This window comes from Centroberyx gerrardi, chromosome 6, assembly GCF_048128805.1.
Source record: "Centroberyx gerrardi isolate f3 chromosome 6, fCenGer3.hap1.cur.20231027, whole genome shotgun sequence".
Lineage (NCBI taxonomy): Eukaryota > Metazoa > Chordata > Actinopteri > Beryciformes > Berycidae > Centroberyx > Centroberyx gerrardi.
Genome location: NC_136002.1, coordinates 6594104 through 6617881, shown reverse-complemented (window position 1 = coordinate 6617881; position 23778 = coordinate 6594104). Strand labels below are relative to the sequence as shown.

Sequence of the window (23778 nt, the reverse complement as noted above, 5' to 3'; positions counted from 1 at the left end):
TATCAGCTTTATTAAACACAGTTGGGCTTCATGTCCCTCAACAATTAATTTCCTGTTGTGTTTTTCTTTTTGGTTTTTAAAATTCAATTCCAGGTGGCATTAAAAAGGTCTTCAAAAGTCTTGAATTTGGCGTTCTGAAACCTGCAGATCCCTTGAATTTGTTTCCACTGTGTTTGATAGACCATTCAGGTAAATGTCTAAATGCGGGCAGTCTGTTTTTATAACAAATGTCAATTCACTAAACCCTGAGCTATGGCAAAGTCCCTGCATCTAATATCATTTGCAACCAAAACTTCCAAACCTCGGACAAAATATACAGACTCAATTTCTGGGGTCAAGTTAAGCAATGACTGCTGACTGACCAGATATTATTTGGTCAGTGTCATAAATTATTAGATATAGATCACCAAACTATCAGCTCAGAGGGAACATTGGTCCTGAATGTGACTTTTGCATCTATATCAATTTGCACTGATAAGAAAAAATATGTGATCCCCAGCTAATTCATGGGTTTTAAGCCATTTTGCATGCTTACAAATTACCACCCTCCTCACCATTAATGGCCCGTGCCTCAGTCCAAATTTACAAGGCTAATCACTGAACTCAATGGGAATATCAGGCGATCACATTAGCATTGATGAATGTCCCATTATCAATGTGAAGCGTGGTGTGCTTGAAGCTGGTTATGGAGTTGCTGATGAATAAAAAGTAGAGCGACCTTTTGCATCAGCTCAGCTCATGTTACCTCAAGCTTTATCTTTATCTTTTTTGATTTTGAAATGGAGCAATCAAACAAGAAATCAGTTGGGATTTCAAATATTGTTTATTATATATCCACAGGAAAATACATAGTCCAGTGTTTCTGCCATCCAGTCCAGTCCCAGTGGACTCTGTCTGTCTCACTTACATAACTGTATCCCCTGCTCTATTATCTAATTTATAGTCCATTTATGATCAGTACACACACACACACACACACACACACACACACATACACACACACATGCGCTTGCCGCCATTCCCTTGATTTCCAGCACAGCCTGTTCATGAATAATGCCATAAATAAAAGCTTGACACTATCTGTATCTATTAAACTGTAAAAAGCCATCAATAAATAATTCCCCACATTAAAACCATTTGTCAAATACATTGGATTAAACCTGGCTTCTCCATGCTATCTCATGCAGGGAAATGTCATCAGCCTTATGTACACTTCAACCCCAACTCCGATCACTACACTTTCAGTCTGTGATCACGCAGGCAGAGGTCATGGATTTCCCAGAGGCCTATGGGTCATTATGCGTTTATGACATGCTGTTAAAGATGACTGGCAGATGAGCGGGGACAAGTGTCCCTTATTTCCTTAGGTTCCTTGGGTTAGAATAGCAGTTCTCTATAGCCTGAACATGGAGTCGGCAAGAGTGGCAACCGTGTCTCTCCTTCTGCTGGTGGCGTTTGGCTCCACCGCCGCCAAAGGTAAGAAAATAAGAAGACCTCACTCTCCCTCTTTCAAGTTCAGCTCATCCTAAATTCTGCTCCTATGGTTTTTGCCTTGGAGAGTTCCTGGTGCAGCCGGTGCAACTGACGGATTGGGGGTTTTTTCCATGACAAAATCACGGAGGCCTAAAAATTGTTGGGCTTGATGTATGATCCTTCCCTTTTTTTTGACTATTTTTCAAAGTTCTGTGTTAAAACTTAATCAGCAGCCACTCAACGCTCCCCCTGTCCCCTTTCTCCCCTCTCTCCTTTTGATGCTCCGGCTTCCACCTTTCCTTTTATCCCTCACAATCAAATTGCATTCCTCTTCTTCTCTATTCTCCTACTCGCTTGTTCTGTAAGGGGCAAAGTTTCGGAATCAGCGTTCTGGAGTACTGCGGAGTTGTGCAACTGGATTTTATCAGTATTCAGCTTGTATTAGTGGACTGCTGTACCGAACTACCTGTTACCCGCGCGGGGAGATGCACCGCAGCAGATAAAAGAGCGTGTTAGCGAGGTGTGACAGTTGTTGCTGCACACAAACACGCAAACACACACATCCACATCCCCAGAGCCTGAACAAAGAGCAGTTGATCTCTGCAGGATGCACACACACACAACAGCTCTCCGACTCTCTGTATCTGTTATATAGTTGTTTGAGGTTTGTTCAAAGTGTAGTGTTAGTGATGTACAGTATGGGATTCCACAAGTATTTGCTTCGCTTTGCCTCTGCACCCTTTGTCCTCAAGTTGCTTGTGTTGGTTATTTGTTAAACAACTATCATGCTGTAAAATTTACAGGTGCAGTAAGTTCGATTTTTCCTGCCGCATTGCATAAAATGACCATAAAATATCTGCAGGGGATTAATATGGGTTGTTACCCAGGATAAGAAATAATCAACTCTACAATATGTAATCAATCAAACTGCATCATATCAGAGGTGGACGATACTGACTGGCTGATATGAGCATGTGTGTATCTTGGTCCCATTACCTGTCAATGGAGCAACAAACCCAGCGTTGATCTATCTCTATTCCAATAGTCGAGGAGGAGAACCCGGAGTTCTGGAGGTCGCAGGCCCAGAAGACCTTGCAGGCGGCGCTGGACAGGAAGCTCAACACTAATGTGGCCAAGAACATCCTGTTTTTCCTGGGAGACGGTGGGTTACAAAACACTAGAAAGCCTTGGTTGGCTGAATGGGTAATGGGACAGAGTCAGGAATTGGTGTCTGACCCACTTTTTTGTTTATTATTTCGGCGCTCCTCTCCCCTGTTTCCTGTCTCAATTTGCACCATGCTGCTGGGACACTCAGCACTAAAAAACACACTTATTTTTGTAAAGAAACAGGATTGCTCTTATTGGCTGAATACTGCAAACCTACAAGGAATATGACTTTGTGTTTTTTAGCAGGAACACACTACAGACTGGCACACACTAGAAAACCAGAGAAACCAGAAAAATAGAGAAAGATAAACCTACACCCCAGTCATAACAGAGGATATTGTGTGTGTGTGTGTGTCAGGTATGGGGATCACTACCTACACGGCGGCTCGTATCCTCAAGGGACAGCTGCAGAACCAGACAGGAGAGGAGACGGTCATGACCATGGACACCTTCCCCCATGTGGGCTTAGCTAAGGTACACACACACACACACACACACACACACAAATGGATGAATGGACAGATGTCTGCATGCATGCACATACGCAATTGAACAAACGTACAAACAAATATGCATAAGCGCCCAATAATCTCCTGCATACAAATCCATCCATTATCATAAACCTAGACACCCAGAGACTATTAATGTGCCAACCACCAGCCACCCAAGGGTGCCGTCACCTTTTCGAAGAGAGTAGGTTTGTAATATTGAGGTGATCAGCCCCACGGCCATGCATCCACTGTGAGAGAGGTGTCACTCCATGCATATTTATGTACTTTTTACCTTGATGTATAGCTATTATATGATACCAATATAGAGATGCAGTATGTGGTATTGGGATCACTAATATATTATTTTCTTCATCAAGTTGTGCACTTGTGTGTGAATGTATACATACAGTACCTACATACCATTATGGATGCATGTGTTCATTTGCATTGACACTTACAAATATACATGCACTGTAAATGAATGTGTGTGTTTCTCTTCATATATTTTTCTCATCTGTTATATATTGCATATATCTTGATATTTTTAGAATCTTATATTTATTTTATACATGCACGCATTTCATAGTTTGTACATTACACATACATATTATAATAATTCTTAGAATTATACTACACATATTTTTCTTAGTACTCTCTACTGCTCTTATTTTACACACCCTGCATACATGTTGTTATTCATATAAAATAATAATAATAATAATTACATTTTATTTGTAAGGCAGCTTTTCAAAAACAAGTTGACCAAGTGCTTTACATAGGTAAAACATATTACATAAGAACAAGAGATTACATAGAAATCAGAAATTAAATTAATTAAATCATTCAATAATAAAAAGGACAAAGAATTAAGAATCCAAAAATTGTTACAGTGTATAAAAATGGGTTTTAAGAAAAGATTTAGCCAGGGATCATTACAGTTTCATCATATTTTGTCCTCTCTTCTTCAAGCTCATCTTTGTGTGTGTGTGTGTGTGTGTGTGTGTGTGTGTGTGTGTGTGTGTCTAGACCTACAGTGTAGACTTCCAGATCCCAGACAGTGCAGCCACAGCCACAGCCTACCTGTGCGGAGTGAAAACCAACCTGAACACCGTCGGAGTCAATGCAGCGGCCCGCAACGGCGTCTGCAAGACTCAGAAGGGCAACGAGGTCACGTCCATCCTCAAATGGGCCAAAGACGCCGGTAAGTCTACTACAGGACAATATTATAATAACAACAATAGACATTATTTGTATAGCAGCTTTTTAAAGCAGTTTACAAAGTGCTTTGACAAGGGAATAAAAGAACCAGAAGGCACTACATTATTATTATTATATTTAACCTTTATTTATCCTGGGAAAGTCGACTGAGCTCCATGCTCTTTTCCAGCAACACCCTGATTCACATTCATACAGTGACACACAGTCCCACCTGGGAGCTGCCCAGTACAACCAGTCTTCTGAGCAGCTCAGCTGGAGGATCCAGTGCCTTGCTCAAGGGCACTTACACAGTAATTGGATTTGAACTGGCAACCTTCCAGTCACAAGCCCACTTCTACTACAAATCCACTTAAAAGGATGAACTAATTCAACATTTGTTACACTAATGTTAATGGTAATGTATATGCTAATGCGGATAGACTCACGCGAGCAAACGTAGCGGGTGACAATACAGAGGGAAAATAACGGCGGCCTGTTTTCAAACGGTGCCGCGACTAAATGGGATTTCGTGACGGAGTATTTGTATTGAAGAGGCCACTTGCCGTGTCACACTTTAGCTCTGGCTTCTGACAAAAGAAAATCCGCCGTGTCTCCTTCCACAACCTCAGCAAAAGCCCAATTTTACAGCCGAGCGGTCTGCTGTGAGCCGCGGCGCCCCGTCAGAGCGGTAGGTATTAACGGGCCACCGGGGAGTCCGGGGCAGCGCGCGCCCCCGGCCACCGGTTGGACTGAAGGATAATCTCCTGCTGAGAGAAGCACCTTGACTCTTATCATGTTCCCCTGTTATCAACGGCCATAAATATCTCATGACACACGCAGCATGCCGCGACCCTGACCCCCGCACCGCGCTGGAGACTGACACTCATTCTGTTGGGGTGTGTGTGCGCATGCGCGTGTGTGTTTGTGTGTAGTACCAGAAAATGGCTCTTTAGGCGTGTACCATAACGGAACACTGTTTGGTGCCATAAAAAAACATTTTAGGAAGGTTTCTTTATAGCACCGCTTAAATGTTTCTATATAGACCCTTTATGATCCTGTAAAGACCCATTTAAAGGTGTAATAAGTAAGATTTTTACTGCCCCATTACATAAAATGACCATAATATAGCTGTAGCGGTTGATAAGGTTACAATATAGGTACAATAGGAACAATACCAGCGATTACTTTGCCCATGTGCTGAGACTTCTGGCATTCAAAACTCATTGTCAGGCTTGTACTGTGTACAGTACAGTACAGTACAGTACCAGTATGGGTGGGAAGGTTACTGTACTGTACTGGAATTTCAAGACACTCCAAATCCCCCACCTACTGGTTTATTAACTGCTCAACAAGGTGCTACATCTGAGCGACCGGCATCTCAAGCCAACAAAGCAAATGACAAAGCAGTATTATTATTCCAGTATTTAGCATGGTGATATATTTCCTCTTCACAAGATCTTTCTGTTGAATCTCTGCTCTAATGAGCTAGCTTACTCCTCTCTGTTGTGAAAATTTTACTCTTTAGCTCAAGCGGACAGAAGGTGAAGCAAGTCGATGTTGTTGCAATTCCTACTGGTCACCAGTAGAGGTCGATACAGGTCATACATTACTTAAAGCCCCTTTAAGAATGCATGACATGCTCCATATCAACAGTATTCAAAGAATTCTTCAAGAACCACACTGGGTTCTTTATTCTGGCTTGTTTTATCTTCATTTTAACAAATCAGAGGTTAAGTGGGTCATTATGTTTCTATATTAAACCACTATCCAAGAAACCTTGAAAAACTTTCCTTTTTTGTGTGTACATGCCTGTTTGTGCATCTGCCTATGTGTGTGTAAGAGTGAGTTCATAAAAGGCCTTGTGTATTGCAGCTGTATACGAGACACTTTAAGAAGCACTAACAGTGATGAAGTTCCACTCTGGACAAATCTAAATGTACATGCTGTCATTTCATTAAACACAATCAACCTTTCTCTCCCAGGTAAGTCTGTTGGCATTGTGACGACCACGCGGGTGCAGCACGCCACCCCAGCCGCCTCCTACGCCCACAGCGCCAGCAGGAAGTGGTACAGCGACGCCGACATGCCTGATGCCGCCAAGGCGGCCGGCTGCACCGACATCGCCTCTCAGCTCCTTAACAACACAGACATAGACGTAAGGCTTTCAGAGGTCCCAGTTTATGCCTAGTAAAAGTTGTGTATTGATAAAGTAATAGTAGAACACGATATTAGTGGCCAGCAGCTGGGCTAAAATGTGATTTTTTTCAGTATTTTCAAATTGGATTCTGTGTTTTAGGAGGTAGATGGCATTAGTGTGTGTGTGTGTTTCCAGGTGATCATTGGCGGTGGTAGAAAGTACATGACCCCTAAGGGCACCAAGGACCCAGAATACCCCTGGGATTTCTCCATCAGGGGCAAAAGACAAGATGGACGCAACCTAATCGACGAGTGGCAGAGCATGAAGACGGGGAAGGTACAGCTTCAGTTTCAACGTCCATACAGCTGCAGCTGCAGGGAGTAGTGGCAAACTTAGTGAAAACTTTTGGGAATCGGAGGGCAGTCAGGTGTGAAATCGGAAAGACAAGCCCGAGAGCGAGCTTATGTTAATGTGTTATTGAATAAAGGAAAAAAAGAGATGATCGTTCTGTCTCTCTCGCCCAGTTTCTGTCGATGGAAAGCTACAGCGGCTGTAAAAGTCGCTCTGATTTTACCTTTCTTGCTAGGAAGTATACAGGCTCCCTTCAACACATCTTAATGGGGTTTTAGAGTATAGGCTGGAGCACAGTGTGGAGTAGCTGTGTCACTTTTGGATGGCATTCCAGTTCCTGAGGTCTCAAAGAAAAAATAAACCATCATCCCTCCATCACTATATATAAAAGTACAGAGGATGCCCTATTCAAAAGATTTTTTTCTGTCCAATTTCTACACTGACTTCCACAGCAGAATTAGAGAAGAGAAAGTCTACTGATCTGTACTTTTAGGCGGAGATGTATTTCGAACAAATTTCAAAAAGTCAAAGGGAGGTGGCTTATTTTTATAGCCAGTATAAATATATTGTGAACAAACCAGTCATGTCTGTATCTAGTCAGCCTGACATCGGAAAGCACTCTATCCATCTGTATTCATCCAAGAAAGAGACAGTTAAACTAAGTGAGATGAAGCTCTACAGACAACAACAGAGTGAAGTAACACTCAAGAATGGCACACTTACGCACATGCAAACGCTTAATTTAAGGTGCTGCATGTAGCATTTTAACATCAATAAATCATTACTGCATTCATTTTGAGACATTAGTATAATTACTGTAAACAAACAAGACTATCGCTGAGAAGACTGGCAGCCTCTAGCTGCCTCTACACTGCGTAATGTGTGTCACTGGGTCAAATTTGGCGGGAAATCTGCTGTATTGCTTTACGGCACAATAAGTTGCTTTATGGCACAAAACAGGAAGAGGGCGCTGTTCTTCCAGTGTAAACCGAGTTAAGCTTTCAGAGTTTCTGGCAGATGGTGGAAGGAGGGAAAGGTTGATGGAAAAATTGCTTCCAACATGTTTGTCGTCTTCAGTAAAAACAAAGACAAAACTTTGACCAAAGAAGCAAAGAATACGAAGAGGGCAGTGTCAGGAAGCAATGGGGTTTCTGGGAAATTTTGTCTTCATTTTGAGAAACATTAGCACTAACAATGCCACTGGGGTGAGATAGAGGCTGCTGTTTGTCTCAACTATGGTCTCATTTGTTTACAGTATTTATACCAAGATATCGCAATTCATTTGACAATAAGATATTGATGTTTAAAAGGGCCTGAATGAATGAATTCATGAATTCATCAACTGTAAACTGATAAATACAAGTAGGTGAGTAAACTTTGCGCAGTTTGAGGACATTGTACAACAGAAAGCGACTCATGCAGCACAGAAAAGCTCTTTCAGTGACTCATAACACACACAAAGACATTTACTCTTCCCTCTCCGTGTGTGTGTGTGTGTGTGTGTGTGTGTGCCACAGGTAGCCCGCTACGTATGGAACAGAACAGATTTTGACGCGGTTGACCCTGACACCACGGATTACCTCATGGGTGAGTGATTTTTCATCCGTTCCCTTTGCATTCTCTTGCTTTTCTTTTCAGCAGAGGTTTGTAAATGAAGGCCAAACATTCCCGTCGATCCCTTGAAGTCCACAACAACAATAAGCCAAGTAGTGTCCTTGGTTCACTCACTCGCTCACTCGATTAATTTCATCCTGCATTGTCTTGAATACACTACTCATCTCTCACCTCCTGCAAACCACCTGACCTAGATAATGTTTTCATAGTACAGCAACACACACAGCTTGGCTCTTTTGTCATAGTTATGGTTTGTAGGCAACAGTGTTTGTTGACATTACCCAAACTTGATGAAATCAATGTTCAACTGTGATTTCACATTCAAAATTACTAAATATCTTTTAGAAATCCATTAAATCCATTTTAGGCTAAATATCTAATAATGCTAATAAAGAGTATGAGTGTAGTACTACTGTATAGTACATCCAATACCGCTCTTTGTTAGGGTCCAGATACTAATGCAATCTGTAACTTTTACAAATAGCACACACCTCAGTACTAGAATAAAATAGATATAGCTTTTATTGCAGTCTGCATGGAGTGACACAGTCTCTCACAGTCTGAGAGAAAGAACAGTCTCGAAGAAATAGAAAACACTCCTTACACAGTCAGATTTGTTATCAACCATACAGTTATTTGCTGGAACGCAAGTGGACGTCGGCTGTGTTCACAGCCTTGGAGACAATTGGGAGAGAGTTCAATGAGGGGGAAAGGAAAACGGATAGAAAAGTATGGAAAATACTGGGTTAGCGTAGTGTAGTCAGCACAGGCACAGCTTATATATTTATTATTTAGCTAGTGAATATACTGTATGCATGAAGTATTCTCTAAGTTATCATGGACTGATCTTCATGTCCGAACCTTAAAGCTGCACTAGGCAACTTTGCACTTTGGCAGCCCCGAGTGGCAGTGAGAGATAATTCAGAATTTTTTAAAGTTTGAAGGACTTCATTACCCAGAAATCATGTAGCATGTTGTAGTAAATGTCTTCTTAGTGTGTGGTGGGGTGGAGGTGGTGAAGAGGTTCAACCATTTGTGGTGAGTCCAGCTTTGAGCAATCGATTATTGCTTCAGTTTTGATTTGTCACTTTCTGTGTGCCGAGAAGATTTTCCACCAGCGACTAAACCCAAAACTAAAATGTAATTTGGGCAAAATCTACAGCACGCTCTTCTCTGTCGCAGCCCCACTTTGTGATTTAGACTGATAAGCCGGGTGTATTTTTACCTAAAAATCTTGCAAATAGTGCAGCTTCTTTATCTGCTGTGTCTCTCTCCTCCCTCAGCTCTGTTTGAGCCTGGCGATCTGCGCTTCGAAGCGGAGAGAGACCCACGCATGGACCCATCCATCGTCGAGACCACGGAAAAGGCCATCCGCATCCTCCGGAAAAACCCCAGGGGCTTCTTCCTGCTGGTGGAGGGTGAGGACGAAAGCTCCATCCGACCCTGTTTCCCTTCCTCACGTTCCCCATCATCACCCAATCTGTCAATCAATCAGACAAAGTGAGGATAATGAAATCCCTAGGGTGGGGGAAGAAGGGAGGGGCTCCAGCTAAAAATAGGCAGTAGATCGATTGATTAATTGATCCTATAATAATCATGTAGTGAGTAAGTTCAAGTGGCAGTTGAACACCTGTACATTAATTGATTTGATTTGTTGAAATGTCAAGCTGCCAATATGTTTGTGCATTCGTACGATGGCGACATCGATACTGGAACTGGGCCAGTTTGAGGCGAGCCTCGTCTTCCTCGCTGTAGCCACAACCTCCCAAATACATGGAGTTAGAGAACAATGTGTACCTGCAGCACATCCGGTGACTTGACATTGATTCTGCATGCAGCTCAATGGGTTTGCCGCAGTGTGGGCTAGTGGTGTGCGGTCGGCTGACGTGTTTCTGTTCCACACCGCCGGCTCCGCAGCCCCCTCATCCATCTCCCCTTTAATCTGAGGCAGCCGCCCGGGGACTCCGTGGTGCTGTTGAGTGTCTTCACAATGGCTTTAAAATAACAGCCCGATCGTATAAATAGATGCAGGCATATGGTGCGCCCAATCACCGCCAGCTCGCCGGGACCGCAACTTATTAACCCGAGTCTACTTCACTTTGGAGCAGGGCTCATGGAGGGGGCAGAGGCATGAAGAAAGTCATACGAGTTAAAAACACAAAGGTGTGCTTTTCCAAATTCTGTGGATTCTTTTTGTATGTTTGCATCAGCTTGATCTCCCAGCAATGGGGTCATTCTAAAAATCTGGCTTTGGTTCACTACTGGAGAAAGTGGGATCCCATTCATTCCCATTTATGTTTTATTACAAGACATACGTTTATATAAAAAACTGCTCATCTCTAACAATGAGAAGGGAAATGCATTGTATTCGGCTACATGTATCTTTCAGGCTGCACATTTGAAGCTATACCCTTGTACTTCACATCTCTGCTTGATTTCAAATCCGGTAATTCTGGTACCAGATCCCAGGACTGATCAGTTTTACACTTTGAAATTAGAGGTTTTTGTCCCCCTAAATGATTTTAAAGCAATGATATCTCACATTTTCTACGACATTGGTGAATGCTTTGTAGAATGTACAGTATGTTGCTGTTTGACTGCTGGAATGTGTGACTGAATTGTATTGTGCATTTTCTTTTTGTTCTCTGGTCTCTCTTGAAGAAGACATCGCAATCTCAATGAGACTGCCTGATTGAATAAGGATAAAAGAAGTTGAGCATTCACGGTTTAATTTCCTTGACAACACAAAGAACGTTTCTTTTCTCATTTTCTGGGAAAGCATCGATGTAGAATCAGTTCTTGTTGTCCTGTCTGTCACTCAAACTAACAAGCAGCACCAGGAACCAATGCCTAACCAGCATTCGTCCTTGTCCCCTCCCTCTCTGGGTCAGGTGGGCGTATCGACCAGGCTCACCACACCGGCCGGGCGTCCATGGCGCTGCACGAGACGGTGACCCTCGACAACGCCATAGCCAAGGGCCTCGAACTCACCAACGAGGAAGAAACTCTCACCATCGTCATGGCCGACCACTCCCACCCTTTTAGCATCCATGGATACCCCTTTAGAGGGAACAGCATTCTGGGTAATTAAAAACTGACTTCCTCTATTTCTCTGCTCTGCCTCTAATTCTGCCCCGAATACCGAAGTATGTTCACTCAGTGAACATGGCTGTCAGCAAGGTGTGGCACCTGCCATAGTGTTGGGGAGTTTCACTACTTGTAATTAAACTAGTAGTTTAACTACATTTTGCAGTAGCTTAATTACATTCAATCAACTACATTCAAGTTTGAATTGTTTGAGTTTCTTTGTTTTGTTTTGTTTTTTGTCATTTTGAAGTGTAGTAAAGTACTGCAACTCCCAACTATTTTTGGCTAAAAAAGAACAGGGAATTGCATTTTTTCATCCTAAGATTGGCTGATTGAGTTTCTCACAGGCAGCTGTCCGAAACTAAAAACAGTGAATTCCTTCCTCCTTCCTTCTTTTATCTTTCTTTCAATTGATTATTTTTGCTAACATCCTAATCAGTGGCATTTTTTGCAGTCATGTGATTTTGTATTATATGACATTGCAGCTTTTTACAAAGAAGATTTAACTACTTTTTCTAAGTAACTTTAGTTAACAAAACTAGATTTGTCTTGAGCATAACTCTGCTGCAGTTCTGCCACTGTGAAGTAACTGGTAGCTTGTAAAACTTTCAAAGTAGCTTGCCCAACAACAGCCACATTTGATTTGTTATTTTTTTCATTATAATGTAGAGCTAAAATCAAGCAAGACCAAAAATCACACCAGGGAGCATCCAGCACCAATATTCCAAGCTGATAGTTTAGTGGCCTATTAACTAAATAATAATATCTTGTCAGTCATCAGCCATTGCTCTACTTTGTCCCCAGAAATCTAATATGAGCAGGTTTTGGAAGTCTTTATGGCAAAACACATCAGATGCAGGGACTTTGCCATAGCACAGGGTTTAGTGAATTTGCAAGTCCTGACAGTGACGCATTTTTTAAAGTATTTGGTACCAAGCTCAAATCTACCCACTCCTGTTCCACACATGACAGGAGAGTCCCCCCCCCCCCCCCCCCCTGTCTCCCATTCCTCCTTTCCTCCCTCCCTCCATCCATCCATCCCCCCCACCCCATGACAGTAGAGCAGACACCAGAGGTGGCATTTTGTGTTTGTTGGTGTGTGTGTGTGTGTGTGTGTGTGTGTGTGTGTGTGTGTGTGATGCCTCTCAGTGCTGTGCTAGCTTCCTCTCAGCTCCAGTCTGCCAGTGCCACCGGTGGCTTGACATTTCCTCTGCCTTCTCTCCCCTGCAATTACAGCCTGGGTAAACACGTACAGCCAGCAGCCCTTCTCTCCCTCGCCTTTCTATTTCAATCCCTCTGCTCTCTCCTTGTCTTTCTGCTTTCTACCTGTCTGTGACCATCCTCCCCTCTCTCTCTCTCTCTCTCTCTCTCTCTCTCTCTCTCTCTCTCTCTCTCTCTCTCTCTCTATCCTCTAAGTTTGCCTGCCCTGCATTGCTCTCTATATCTTCCTCGCCTCTTAATCTCCCTTTTGATTTTCTCTTTATCGACTTCACTTGCTGCCTCCCTCTCTCTATCTCTCCTCCCCGCTCTCTCACTTCTCCATCCATCTTTCCTCTTCTACCTGGAGGCTGGAGACCTGAGATGAACTTAACACATGGAGGGAAAGAAGGTGTCATCTAGGGTTAGGCCGATATGTCAGTGTCACCTTTGATATATTGACCACAACTAGTCTACAAAACCTGCAATGACATTTTATTTTGTAAAAGAAAATTAAAGAACTTCATTATTATGGATTTCAATGGAGAGTTTTAGTGTCCCATGATGGTCTAAATGCTGTTTCAGAGGCTTTTCCACCCTGACAAGAATAACATTCTGGGGGAAAACACTGAATACTTGTATTTTTTGGGAATTTGTTTGGCATGAAATTTAAAGATTCAATCCAAAAATATATCAGTATCGACCTACAAAGGCCCACATCAATCGAACCCTTGTGTTATCTCGTGCCAGCCCCGCCTCTCCGCTCTCTCTCCTTTCCCTCCATCCTGTCCTATCCTTATTTTACCCTCCTCTTCTTCCTCCTCCTCCTCCTCCTCCTCCTCCTCCCAGCGGTGCAGCAGTGATTAATGCGCTGGTGAAACTCTGAGCTCTTCATCAGCAGGGAGACTCACCAGGCTAATGGCTCATCTGGAGAGAAACACTGAGACACTCAACAAGCTGTAGACCTCCTGCAGCACCCTGGGGACCTGGAGACCCCTCTCTGTGTGTGTGTGTATGTGCGCGTGCGTGTGACAAAGAGAGAGAGATTAAGAGAGAGAGAGAGAGAGAAAACATGTATATATGTGTGTATGAGTGAGTGTGTGTGTGTACGTTTGGAGAGACAGAAAGTGTGTAATGTGTGTGTGTGGACGAGAGCGAGTAAGAGAGAGAGAGAAAGCATGGCTACGTGTTTGTGAGTGATATATGTGTGAGTTTGGTGAAAGTGTGTTAGTGTGTATTGACAGAGAGAAAGTGTATGTGTGTGTGTGTGTGCATTTGGAGATATAGATGGTGTGTGTATTAACTCAAGATGTAATATAGAGAATGCACCTGTTCCCAAGAGTCTGAGTTTTTCAGATCAAAGTAGAGAAGGTGAAATTAAAAAAAGAGAAGTTAAACACAGTGTATGGTTGTATTGCTGTGTGTTTCCAGGTAAATCTCCACTGTGGGCCACAGACATGTTGCCTTACACCACACTGATATACGGCAACGGACCTGGATACAAAATCACCAACGGCAAGCGTCCTGACATCCGCAATGTCAACACAAGTAAGACACAGTTATTGCTTGCTTTTTTTGGAGTTTTTTAGAGATTGTCCCATTGGTCAACTTACTGTTAAGTGAGGAGAACATAGACAGCTAAATCTTACACTATGTTGAGTGAAAGTATGCTCCATGCTAACACTTTAGCACACACTATGTTGAGTGATAGTAGGCTATCACTCATAAGAACTTGTAGCAGCTCTAAAGCTAAATGGTAAGTAATCTCAAATGATATAAGCCTGGCAGTTTTGTGTAGGAGATTGGTAACATCTACATGAAATATGATACAGAAAGAGCATACTGTTTTGAACTAGCAGGGGCTACTTTCCCTGTTTCCATAGTGATAGACTGTGTACAGCTAAAATCACTGCGCAGCAGAATTGTCCCAAAAATAAACCTGCCTACATCAGCTATATTGAGTTAATGAAATTTCATTTTTAAAATGTATGAATCTACTGGCCATATAGTAACAACTTTATACTTATGAAGATAATGTTAGTGGAGTACTATCACTTAAAGCAATATTCCACTTAGTTTTAACATGGGAGTTATTTGGCACTTGACCACCATGAAAACCAGAATATAAACTAATCACCAAGATTGGATGCAGCTGGACAAGTTTGTAGCGTTCAGATTTTTACTTCCAATTCATTTGAATGAGCCACGAAAACAGCCTGAAAACTGACATTTAACACGTTTGTGAACAGATTCAACAACAGATCCTGCTACTGTGATTTTCAACTGACGTTTGGTCATATTTCAAATAGGATTTTTATTGATAGATGAGAACATAGTAGAGGGATACATGCCTCCGCTATGTTCTCATTCAAATTAACTGGAAGTAAAAATCTGAACACTACAAACTCGTCCAGCTGCATCCAATCTTGGTGATTAGTTTATATTCTGGTTTTCATGGTGGTCAAGTGCCAAATAACTCCCATGTTAAAACTAAGTGGAATATTGCTTTAACATAGTGTTTGCTAAAGTGTTAGCATGGAGCACTGGAGCCAGTGATCTACTGCAGAGACATGGATGATTTGGTGTCTTTCTCATCACATAATGGGGAAGCTAATCAACGGGACAACCTACCAAAAAGTTAGTGTATTCTTTAAATCTTCAAATTCAGGACAAAGCTTTGGGAAGTCAGTCACTCTTAAAACTTCTTTATTTTCTTTGTCTTGAGTGCGTTCGAAGTGAGAAATATTGGAAACACATAAGAAGAAGGAGAAAACTATTTAAAAACTACTGGAATGACCTTTTCATTTTTTCTGTGTGTTTAGATTCGTGCCCTATAATATAACCTTTCCTGGTATTATTTTGTGGTCCCTCTTTTTCTCATTTATTTCCAATTCAAATCTGTTTTATTTGGCGTTACTGACCAAGAAAAAAAAACTGTTGCCAAAGCAATATAGTATCAAATAATCTAATATTACAGACATGAACAGCTAGTAGTAATTAAACAAAAATCAATAGAAATTAGTGCTAGCATGTGAAATTGTCAGCTGCATATGATCACATAACCCCACAATTGTTTTGATTTTGTTTGTATTGCTTTTATTCTGTTTTATGTATATTCTATCTTTTTGTTTTCATCCCTGCTTGGGCCTGTTACATTCCCTGCTGCAACGACCCACATTCCCCACATGGATCAATAAAGTTTCTTATCACCAATAATTAGAAACATTCAGTCACAATTGAGTTCAAGTCAATTAAAGTGTTCTCTGTCTCTGTGTCAGAATCTAAAGACTACGTCCATCAGTCTGCGGCGCCCATGGAGTCGGACACCCACGGCGGGGAGGACGTGCCGGTGCTCGCACGGGGGCCCATGGCTCACCTCTTCCAGGGCGTCCATGAGCAGAACTACATCGCCCACGCCATGGCCTACGCCGCCTGCCTGGGCACGGACCTCAGGCACTGCCAGGGGCCGCAGCAGACTAGCGCTAGCCCACCAGTGGTACATACTAGCCCACCAGTGGTACATACTAGCCCACCAGTGGTCACCAGCAACGATAAGAACCGGGCTCTGGCGTTCAATGCCGGGGGAGCGCTTGCTTCGCTATCCGGAGCCCTCCTGAGCGCACTGCTGCCACTGGCGATGATGATGTGATGCTCTACGGATCCCTTTGACCTCATTGACCCTATTGACCGCTCTTCAGGGAGGTCAGAGGTCAGGGTCGTACAGCAGCACGCCTGGAGCTGGTAGGGATTCAGTGACTTGCTCATGGACACCTCAGCAGGGGGTTGTTTGCTGATACAGGGACTTGACCCTGGGTTATCCAGTCTCTAAGATCTAGGCCGTCTTGCTGACGCAGAGAGAACAAAATTTATTAGAAGTTCCACACCAAGATCAAGAGTTTCTTCTTCAGTTTTCAAAAACTGCAAAAGAAGAGTCAGTGTGCAATTTTGGCTGCAAATTGTCTTGATGAAGGGAAATGAGCAACAATACTGAATGAATAATAACACTGTAGATACCTCTATTCTTATTTGTTTGGTACTGAAGTGAATGTAAATTCCTTTTGAGTAGAGGAGAATAGAGGAGATTTGTCATCTTGTACTGTAAATGTAAACTGATTTATGTGCATACATTTCAACAACATAGAACTTGTTTATTGACATATATGGAAACCACATACATAAAAATCTTGTAACTTTTAACCATATAGCTACAATATATGGAGGAAATGGATATCAGTATTACCAAAATGGACACTTTCATATATGTTCTACATGAATTTACATTTATTAAAATAGATGGTACAAAAATACATTTGACATGGAATATATTCAAATGCATCTTATCCCAGGATATTTCATCCAAGAATATATTTTGAAATATGGGCTTATCCCAGGAGACTTTATTCATTAGTATATTTACTGATATTTTAAAATACATTTTCTCATCCCAAGGTAGATACACACATTTATTTCCTTAGACTTTGAAATAACTTGCCAGGATATACTATTTATAATTATCGAACTCTGTGGTGTACATGGCCTTATATGCCCATATGCTATCAATAAAAACTACAATTTTGCCAACCTGTGACGCCAGAGCAGAGAGGAAGGTGAGTGGAAAAATGACTCTTCGGTCCTTTGATCTGCTCTTCCAATATCCGCAACGCTAATTGAGGTTCGGGGGTGGCTGGGTTTGATGACATTACTACAGCAGGCCATTAATAATGCAAAATATTTAAAGATCACCTATTTTTGTCTTAGGGTGACGGATTGTGGTAATTATTTTGGACATCTGTTGGGATTTTTAGTTTATTAAGCCTTATTGTGACCCTCCTTGTACTCATTTAGACTGGCCAGAGGCCGTCATTTCTGTTTTAGATGATGGGCCTGCCCTCATGCAAAACACACATACAGTCAGGACTCATTTGTGGGCTTCAACATATGGTGTAGCCTATATGGACTGTCTGTGACACAATGCATCAGCCTGCTTTGGAAACTACTCTTGAGTGTCAATTTGGTATGGACACCTGCCATAGTTTAGCCTGAGTGAGTCTAAATTTAATCTTGTAGTTTCGATCATTATAAAAGAGAGTAAAGATCAAGCTAAAATTACAGACATTCATTTGGAAGTTATATCTAAAAAGTCACATCAGGAAGCATCAGAACCAATGTTTCCTCTAAGCTGACAGTTTGGTGACATACTTCTAATAATTTATCACACTGATTAAATAATATCTTGTCAGTCTGTCTGCAAGTTTTGGTGGCAAATGATATCAAATTGGACTTTTCCCATATAGATTCATGGTTTTGTTAATTCATAACATAACAAGACATGGATCGAGGTGTCAGGTTCCCCTGGTTGACACTGGCTTTGTCTCGGTACGGTAAGGCAGTACAGTAATCCACAGCCCTAACGCTCTGATCACTGCATCTCCACATCTCTCTCTCCCCTCTCCCCCGTGCTCTGCAGTCACATAACTGTACTGCGCAACAGGCTCTCCGCACTCCAGCAGCTCCCACGGCTGCCGTTACCCCAGCCGTCCTTTCGGTGGCGCTAGAGCACCAGAGAGACAACCCGGCGGCACGGACGGGGCTGATGTGCAGGCTATATAAGCTCTGGTTTGCCGCAACTTTGATATGTTACGAAATAAGGGCTCGGTACGCACTGCAGGGGAACGGAACATACAGAGGAAGTCGGCTTTCCTGCTTTAACCTGTAATGGTGAACATCAGAAGATCCTAGCATGGACAAAAATAACTTGGCCTGTATCACTAAGGTCTTTCCTCCCACATGTTGCATTTATGATGAATATCGACGCATAGTATTTGCACAAATCTGGGTCCGGCCAGTCTATTTCCAAACAGTTATCATGTCAGATGTGGTCGCTCTCAGTGAGCAATTAGTCTTTTTTTTTATTTATTTATTTATTTTTTTTTTACAATTGACCCCTATTGTTCTCCCGGTCAAAGGGAATGATGCACCTACTGTACTGCTGTTGTTTTATTCATCTTGATGCGTAAACCAGCCAATAGGCTACGCAGGCAGTCTTCGCTCTCCTGTTCCTCTCTTTCCACATCTCTCTTTAATGCGCGCATTATACAACACACACACACACACACACACACACACACACACATACATTGACACCGCCATGTCTCCTGCTCTTCTGAATACAAGAAACAAGAGCATCAGTACACCAAACACCAACCTGCAGTGTATCGTGAGCTTGGAATTCTGACTTTTTTCTTTCTCTTTCTCTCTTTCTCTCTCTTTAATAATAATTAAAAAAAAAATCAAAACTGAGTTGTCCACATATTCACGCTCTTTCACTGTTACTTTATGCTTGTGTGGTGTGCTATCTCCTTTTTAAAGTATCTTTTGGGGTTGAATATTTAAAAAGATAGAAAGTAGACTACACGACAGTTTTGCCAACTGGCTTGTCAAGTCTTTGACGCTTAATATCTCAGCACTGCACTCTAGAGAATCTTTTCATTCCAAGATCACGAAATGGCAAGTCGCTGCATCTAATATCATCTGCCACCAAAACTTCCAAACCTGCTTGATGAAATTTCTGGGGGCAAAGTGGAGCAATGACTGATGTCTGACAAGATATTATTTGGTTCATGTGATAAATTACTAGACCTTGGTCATCAGACTATCAGCATAGAGGGAACATTGGTCTTGAATTCTCCCATAATGTGTTTTTCCTATACTTCCAAATAGTATTCCATCTTTTTTGCTGGATCTTTGCTCTCCATTATATAGATTAAAACTGCAAGATCACATTTGGATGCACTATAAGGCTATATGGCTAGTGCCAAACTTTGCAGTTCCTGATCCAATGCAATTGAATTGCCACATGTATTACTGAATATCCTAACACTATGTATGCTTGTGGGAGGCGGTTCGGATTCCCTACCCGCCTCGTCCTTGGCCATGCGTGGTCTCGGAGTGTTCCTGGTTGTAGCCAGGACTCCCGCACCCATTCAACACCCATTCAAAGACGGGTTGCCTCCGCCTGCTTCGGGTTCTATTGAATTTTTCTCTCTGTAGCTGAACCTCCTACGAGCTGTTCTCCGGTAACGGATAATGGGCGCAGTGGAGGAGCGGCCGTGTGGGTCAGCGGTCTATGTTTAGCGTCCTGGTGGGCGTTCAGAGAGAGGGAGACAGAGGGAGAATGAAGACGCTGCGCTGCCGGCCCACCTGGACTCAAGAGTGGGCCGCTTACAAACAGGCCACGGTCCTTTCCTCTTCTATGAGCGCCCTCTTCAAGCGTATTGTGCCATAATGGGTTAGAACATGCCACCCATATTTTTAGAAACATTGCCTATATTTGGATGTATGGGCTTATAGGTTACATTACTACATTGTGTCATTCAGCAGGCGCTTTGTCCATAGCGACTTACAATAAGTACATTTTGTCATCAGTTCAGGTCGTAACGGGCCAGCAGTTAGTGTAGTCTATGGCAGTATAAATAGGGTTTTGTCCTAAAAGGTGACTGCCTGTGAAAAATGTCTCTTTCCTCACATGTGATTTGGCTGCAAAGTCATCATTGCATCATTGCACAACACTGTAATCTGACATTGATAGGGACATTTAGGTTATAGATCCCAATCGACCTTTTCTCTCTCCTCGGCCTTATTTGTTCACAGTGTCTTTTCTGTTATTCTCGCCAGGGAATAAAAATGAATTAATGTCGCACCTTCCACACAAGTGGTTTGTAACACCACAACCTGAAGTAGTCTACAGGTTAGGATCAGCTATGAATATTTTTCCGTCTGTTTAGATGCAAGAGATGTTTATTAGTAGACGTCAGCTTTATATCCAGTGATATGATAGACAAGGAGAAATGCAAGAGAGATGCAACTCTTAGTTGACAGTTTGCCTTTCCTCCTTTGTGCAGCACTAACTCCGCCCTTTCCCCCATGCAGGCTGGCATGTAAGGTGACACCAGCCAATCACATCTCATTCCGCTTATACCTAGTAGGGAAAAAAACAGTACAGGGAGGCGGAAACTCGTTAGGGCGTATAAAAGCAGTTTTAGCGTGGGATTTTCGTATCCATGTACCACCCTCCAATGCTTTAGCAATTTGACCAGGCGACAGTAGAGCGCACACGGAGCGCGCAGGGACCGGAGATCCGTGCTGGTGTGTGAACTTGACCGGCAGTGACCGAGAGGGGAAACCCCAATCCCTGCCCCGAACAGGCCGGGAGAGAAACCGATGCTCCCGCCGCGGCCTCCGAGCCCCTCTGGAAGAGCGCTGTCCGGCCGCCGTGGTGCTGAACCGCAGGACCCGACCCTTCAACCGGTGACGTAGTGCTGAGAGTGACGGGGGCACCCAGCCAAGAGACACAACACTGCGCCCGAAACTAGTGGAAAACTAACCGCGCTGCACGGAAGAGTGTGTTATATGGATCCGAAGCGAGTCCGAAGCATAAAAGAAACGGAAAACGCGGAGCCGAAGTGATGGCTGGACTTTTCCCCGCCCTCGGCGTCACCCCGGCGGTCTGAGCGCAGCAGCACGCCGCCGCTTCGTACCGGAACCCAGCGGAGCCTCCGTAGACGAGGAGAGTGAGAGAGGCTTTCGATCTATGAGGTACGCTCGGGGTCTTTTACACAAGGAAATTAGGAAATGCACATTTAACAGATTGCTCGTCTAAACGGCTCCACATACAGCTGCGAAAATGGGCTGTATCAGCTCCAAAACGCCAGTTGGTAAGAGTTGTTTTCATTTGCTTTCCTAAAGCACGCTGGAGGAAGCCTGATTTTCGCATTTGTTTTATTGCACCCCTTTGCGGGTGCAGAGGCTATGTGTGAATTTGGGTGCTTGTAGTGCACAGCATGCTGTGCCCGAGATACGGGACTTACGGGCGCGCTGCTGAGTCATATGTTTATAGCCACTGAATAAGGCACCTTTAATCTAATAGGCCGTTTAGCTGACAGGAATTATAAAGACTTCGGTCTGCAGGCGGTTACATACAGGGAGGAGGAGGGGTGGGGGGGAGGTATTTTGGTGTGGTGGTGGGGCAGAGCTGAGGGGCTGGTTAGCTGCAGCCTAAACATCGCGATGCTACGAGAGTTGCAAGAAGCTTTTTGGTGAGCACGCCAGTCAGAGGCAGAGAAGACAGAGGTGCTCTTGACACCATTGAGGGACGCGCTGCTAAACGGCTTTTATGTTTGTGACAAGAAGACTCCTCCGGACACGATGGTTCTGACGGCGCTGACCCAGTTTAGTTGCAAGGTAGGGCAGCTTTCGCTCTTCTCCATCCCCCGTGTGCCAGTGCGGCATCCTCAGCTTTTATCACTCGCTATTTCAAAGAATTCCGTAATAACATCGCCTTGCTGTGCAAGTAAAACGCAGAGATTATCAGTTCGCACTCGGGAGATGTCAAATTTAAATGGACTCCATCACTGCTCGCGGGCACACACACACACACACACACACACACACACACACACACACACACACACACACACACACACACACACATATAGGCTACACACACAGCAATAGGTAATTTGCTTGTTGCCAAGAAACAAGCTCCCTGTTGCCACCGCATTTATTCGTGCTCCCACGGTTGTTTACACCTCTGCCTTGTCTGCCATCCGTTCCGCCGGCGGCTGAATGTCACCGATGCCCCCATCCTCTCCGTGCTTTCCCGACCTGTGACATGTGTCTCCCCGAGATATCCCCCACCGTTATTTATTTGACCGGGTCTCCTCCGTAGCTACCATAAATCACACCTGCCCACATCATCCATCCATTCATCCATCCATCCATCCATCCATCCATCCATGTATGTCTTCCCCATAAACAGACGACCACATCTGCTTGTTTTTTTCTTGCTGGTGATGTGAATGTGACATGCAACCTTCCATGCGTCCTTCCACGCTGTGATTTAACCGTCATATGGATGAATACGGAGCCTGTAATTGGTTGTATAATCCCTCCAGTCACTTGATGATTATGGCGCCTTGTCCCCTGTCTCCTTGTCGCGGAGTGCGTAAGGACATAGCCTAGTCCCATACCCCCCCCCCCCCCCCCCCCCCCCACACACACACACACACACACACACACACACACACGCACACACACACACCGCCCGGAAGCTGTTGCTGTTCACATACCATCAAGCGAGTCATTACAGCGGGCCAATAGCAGCCACCTGTTTGACTCTCATATTTAGCCCGCATATATGTGACATCAGACTGCTGCTGGTCTTGACCTAATTGTGTTGATTCCCTCATAAGTCTCTCAGAGAGCCCGAAAGACATGGCAGAGAGAGAGAGAGATGCGCGGCCATGCTCTCTCTCTATCTGCTGTTTCCACGACAACGGGACCACAGAGAGAGAGAGAGAGAGAGAGAGGAGAGAGAGAGAGAGAGACCGAAGTGCAAAAAAACATGTAACCTGCAATACTCACTTCTTGCTTTGAGGGAAGAGAAGACAAATCTAGCGCTCGGGCTCCGTTTTAGCGAGATCACAGTCAGGGGAAAGAGATTAATTATGATAGAAAGGCGTCGAGCAAATTAACAAATTAGCCACAGATGGTGGACGACCGCGGGCCTTCACACGAGAGCCGCTCGGTGCGGAGACAGCCGCAGGTTGCAGTCTTGATTGTCCGATGTGAAATAAGCTTTCAGTCTGACCATCGGTCTCAAATCCAAGACATAGCCTGTAAGCCTCCGCTTCAGATTGCAGCTATGCTTCCATTACGGCTATATGATGTGTTGTGTGTTTTATGCTGTATGTTTACATCGTTTTATTTGACCCCATTCCATTTTAGGCCTCCATATCCATGTAACGTGAATTGCATCGTTGGTCTGACTCGAGGTCATGGTTGCCCAACCGTGGACTACAGGATGCAATGACTTAACGGACTTGTGCACTGCGGACCCTTCAAGAGCCGTGATGGAAAAACATTTCCGATGAAGTTGGTGCGCCATGTTATGCAAAATATGTCAGTGTGTTGCGTTAAAGGCCGGTAAACTCGCTCATCAAATGAAGCGGCTGAGCGCGGCAGCTTTACGGCTCGGGAGAGACAACCTCTCGCCTCTCAAAACTC

General features: G+C 43.6%; 1 protein-coding gene across 1 annotated transcript; it reads left to right on the top strand.

Moving 5' to 3' along the window:
• Nucleotides 1-1406: 1406 nt before the first annotated feature.
• LOC139927474 (alkaline phosphatase) lies at nucleotides 1407-16363 on the top strand. The gene is made up of 11 exons (XM_071919623.2): nucleotides 1407-1476; nucleotides 2519-2635; nucleotides 2999-3114; nucleotides 4158-4332; nucleotides 6311-6483; nucleotides 6661-6801; nucleotides 8334-8403; nucleotides 9714-9848; nucleotides 11322-11513; nucleotides 14146-14262; nucleotides 15993-16363. Exons 1-11 carry the CDS (start codon nucleotides 1407-1409, stop codon nucleotides 16361-16363), a joined length of 1677 nt encoding a protein of 558 aa, XP_071775724.1.
• Nucleotides 16364-23778: the final 7415 nt, after the last annotated feature.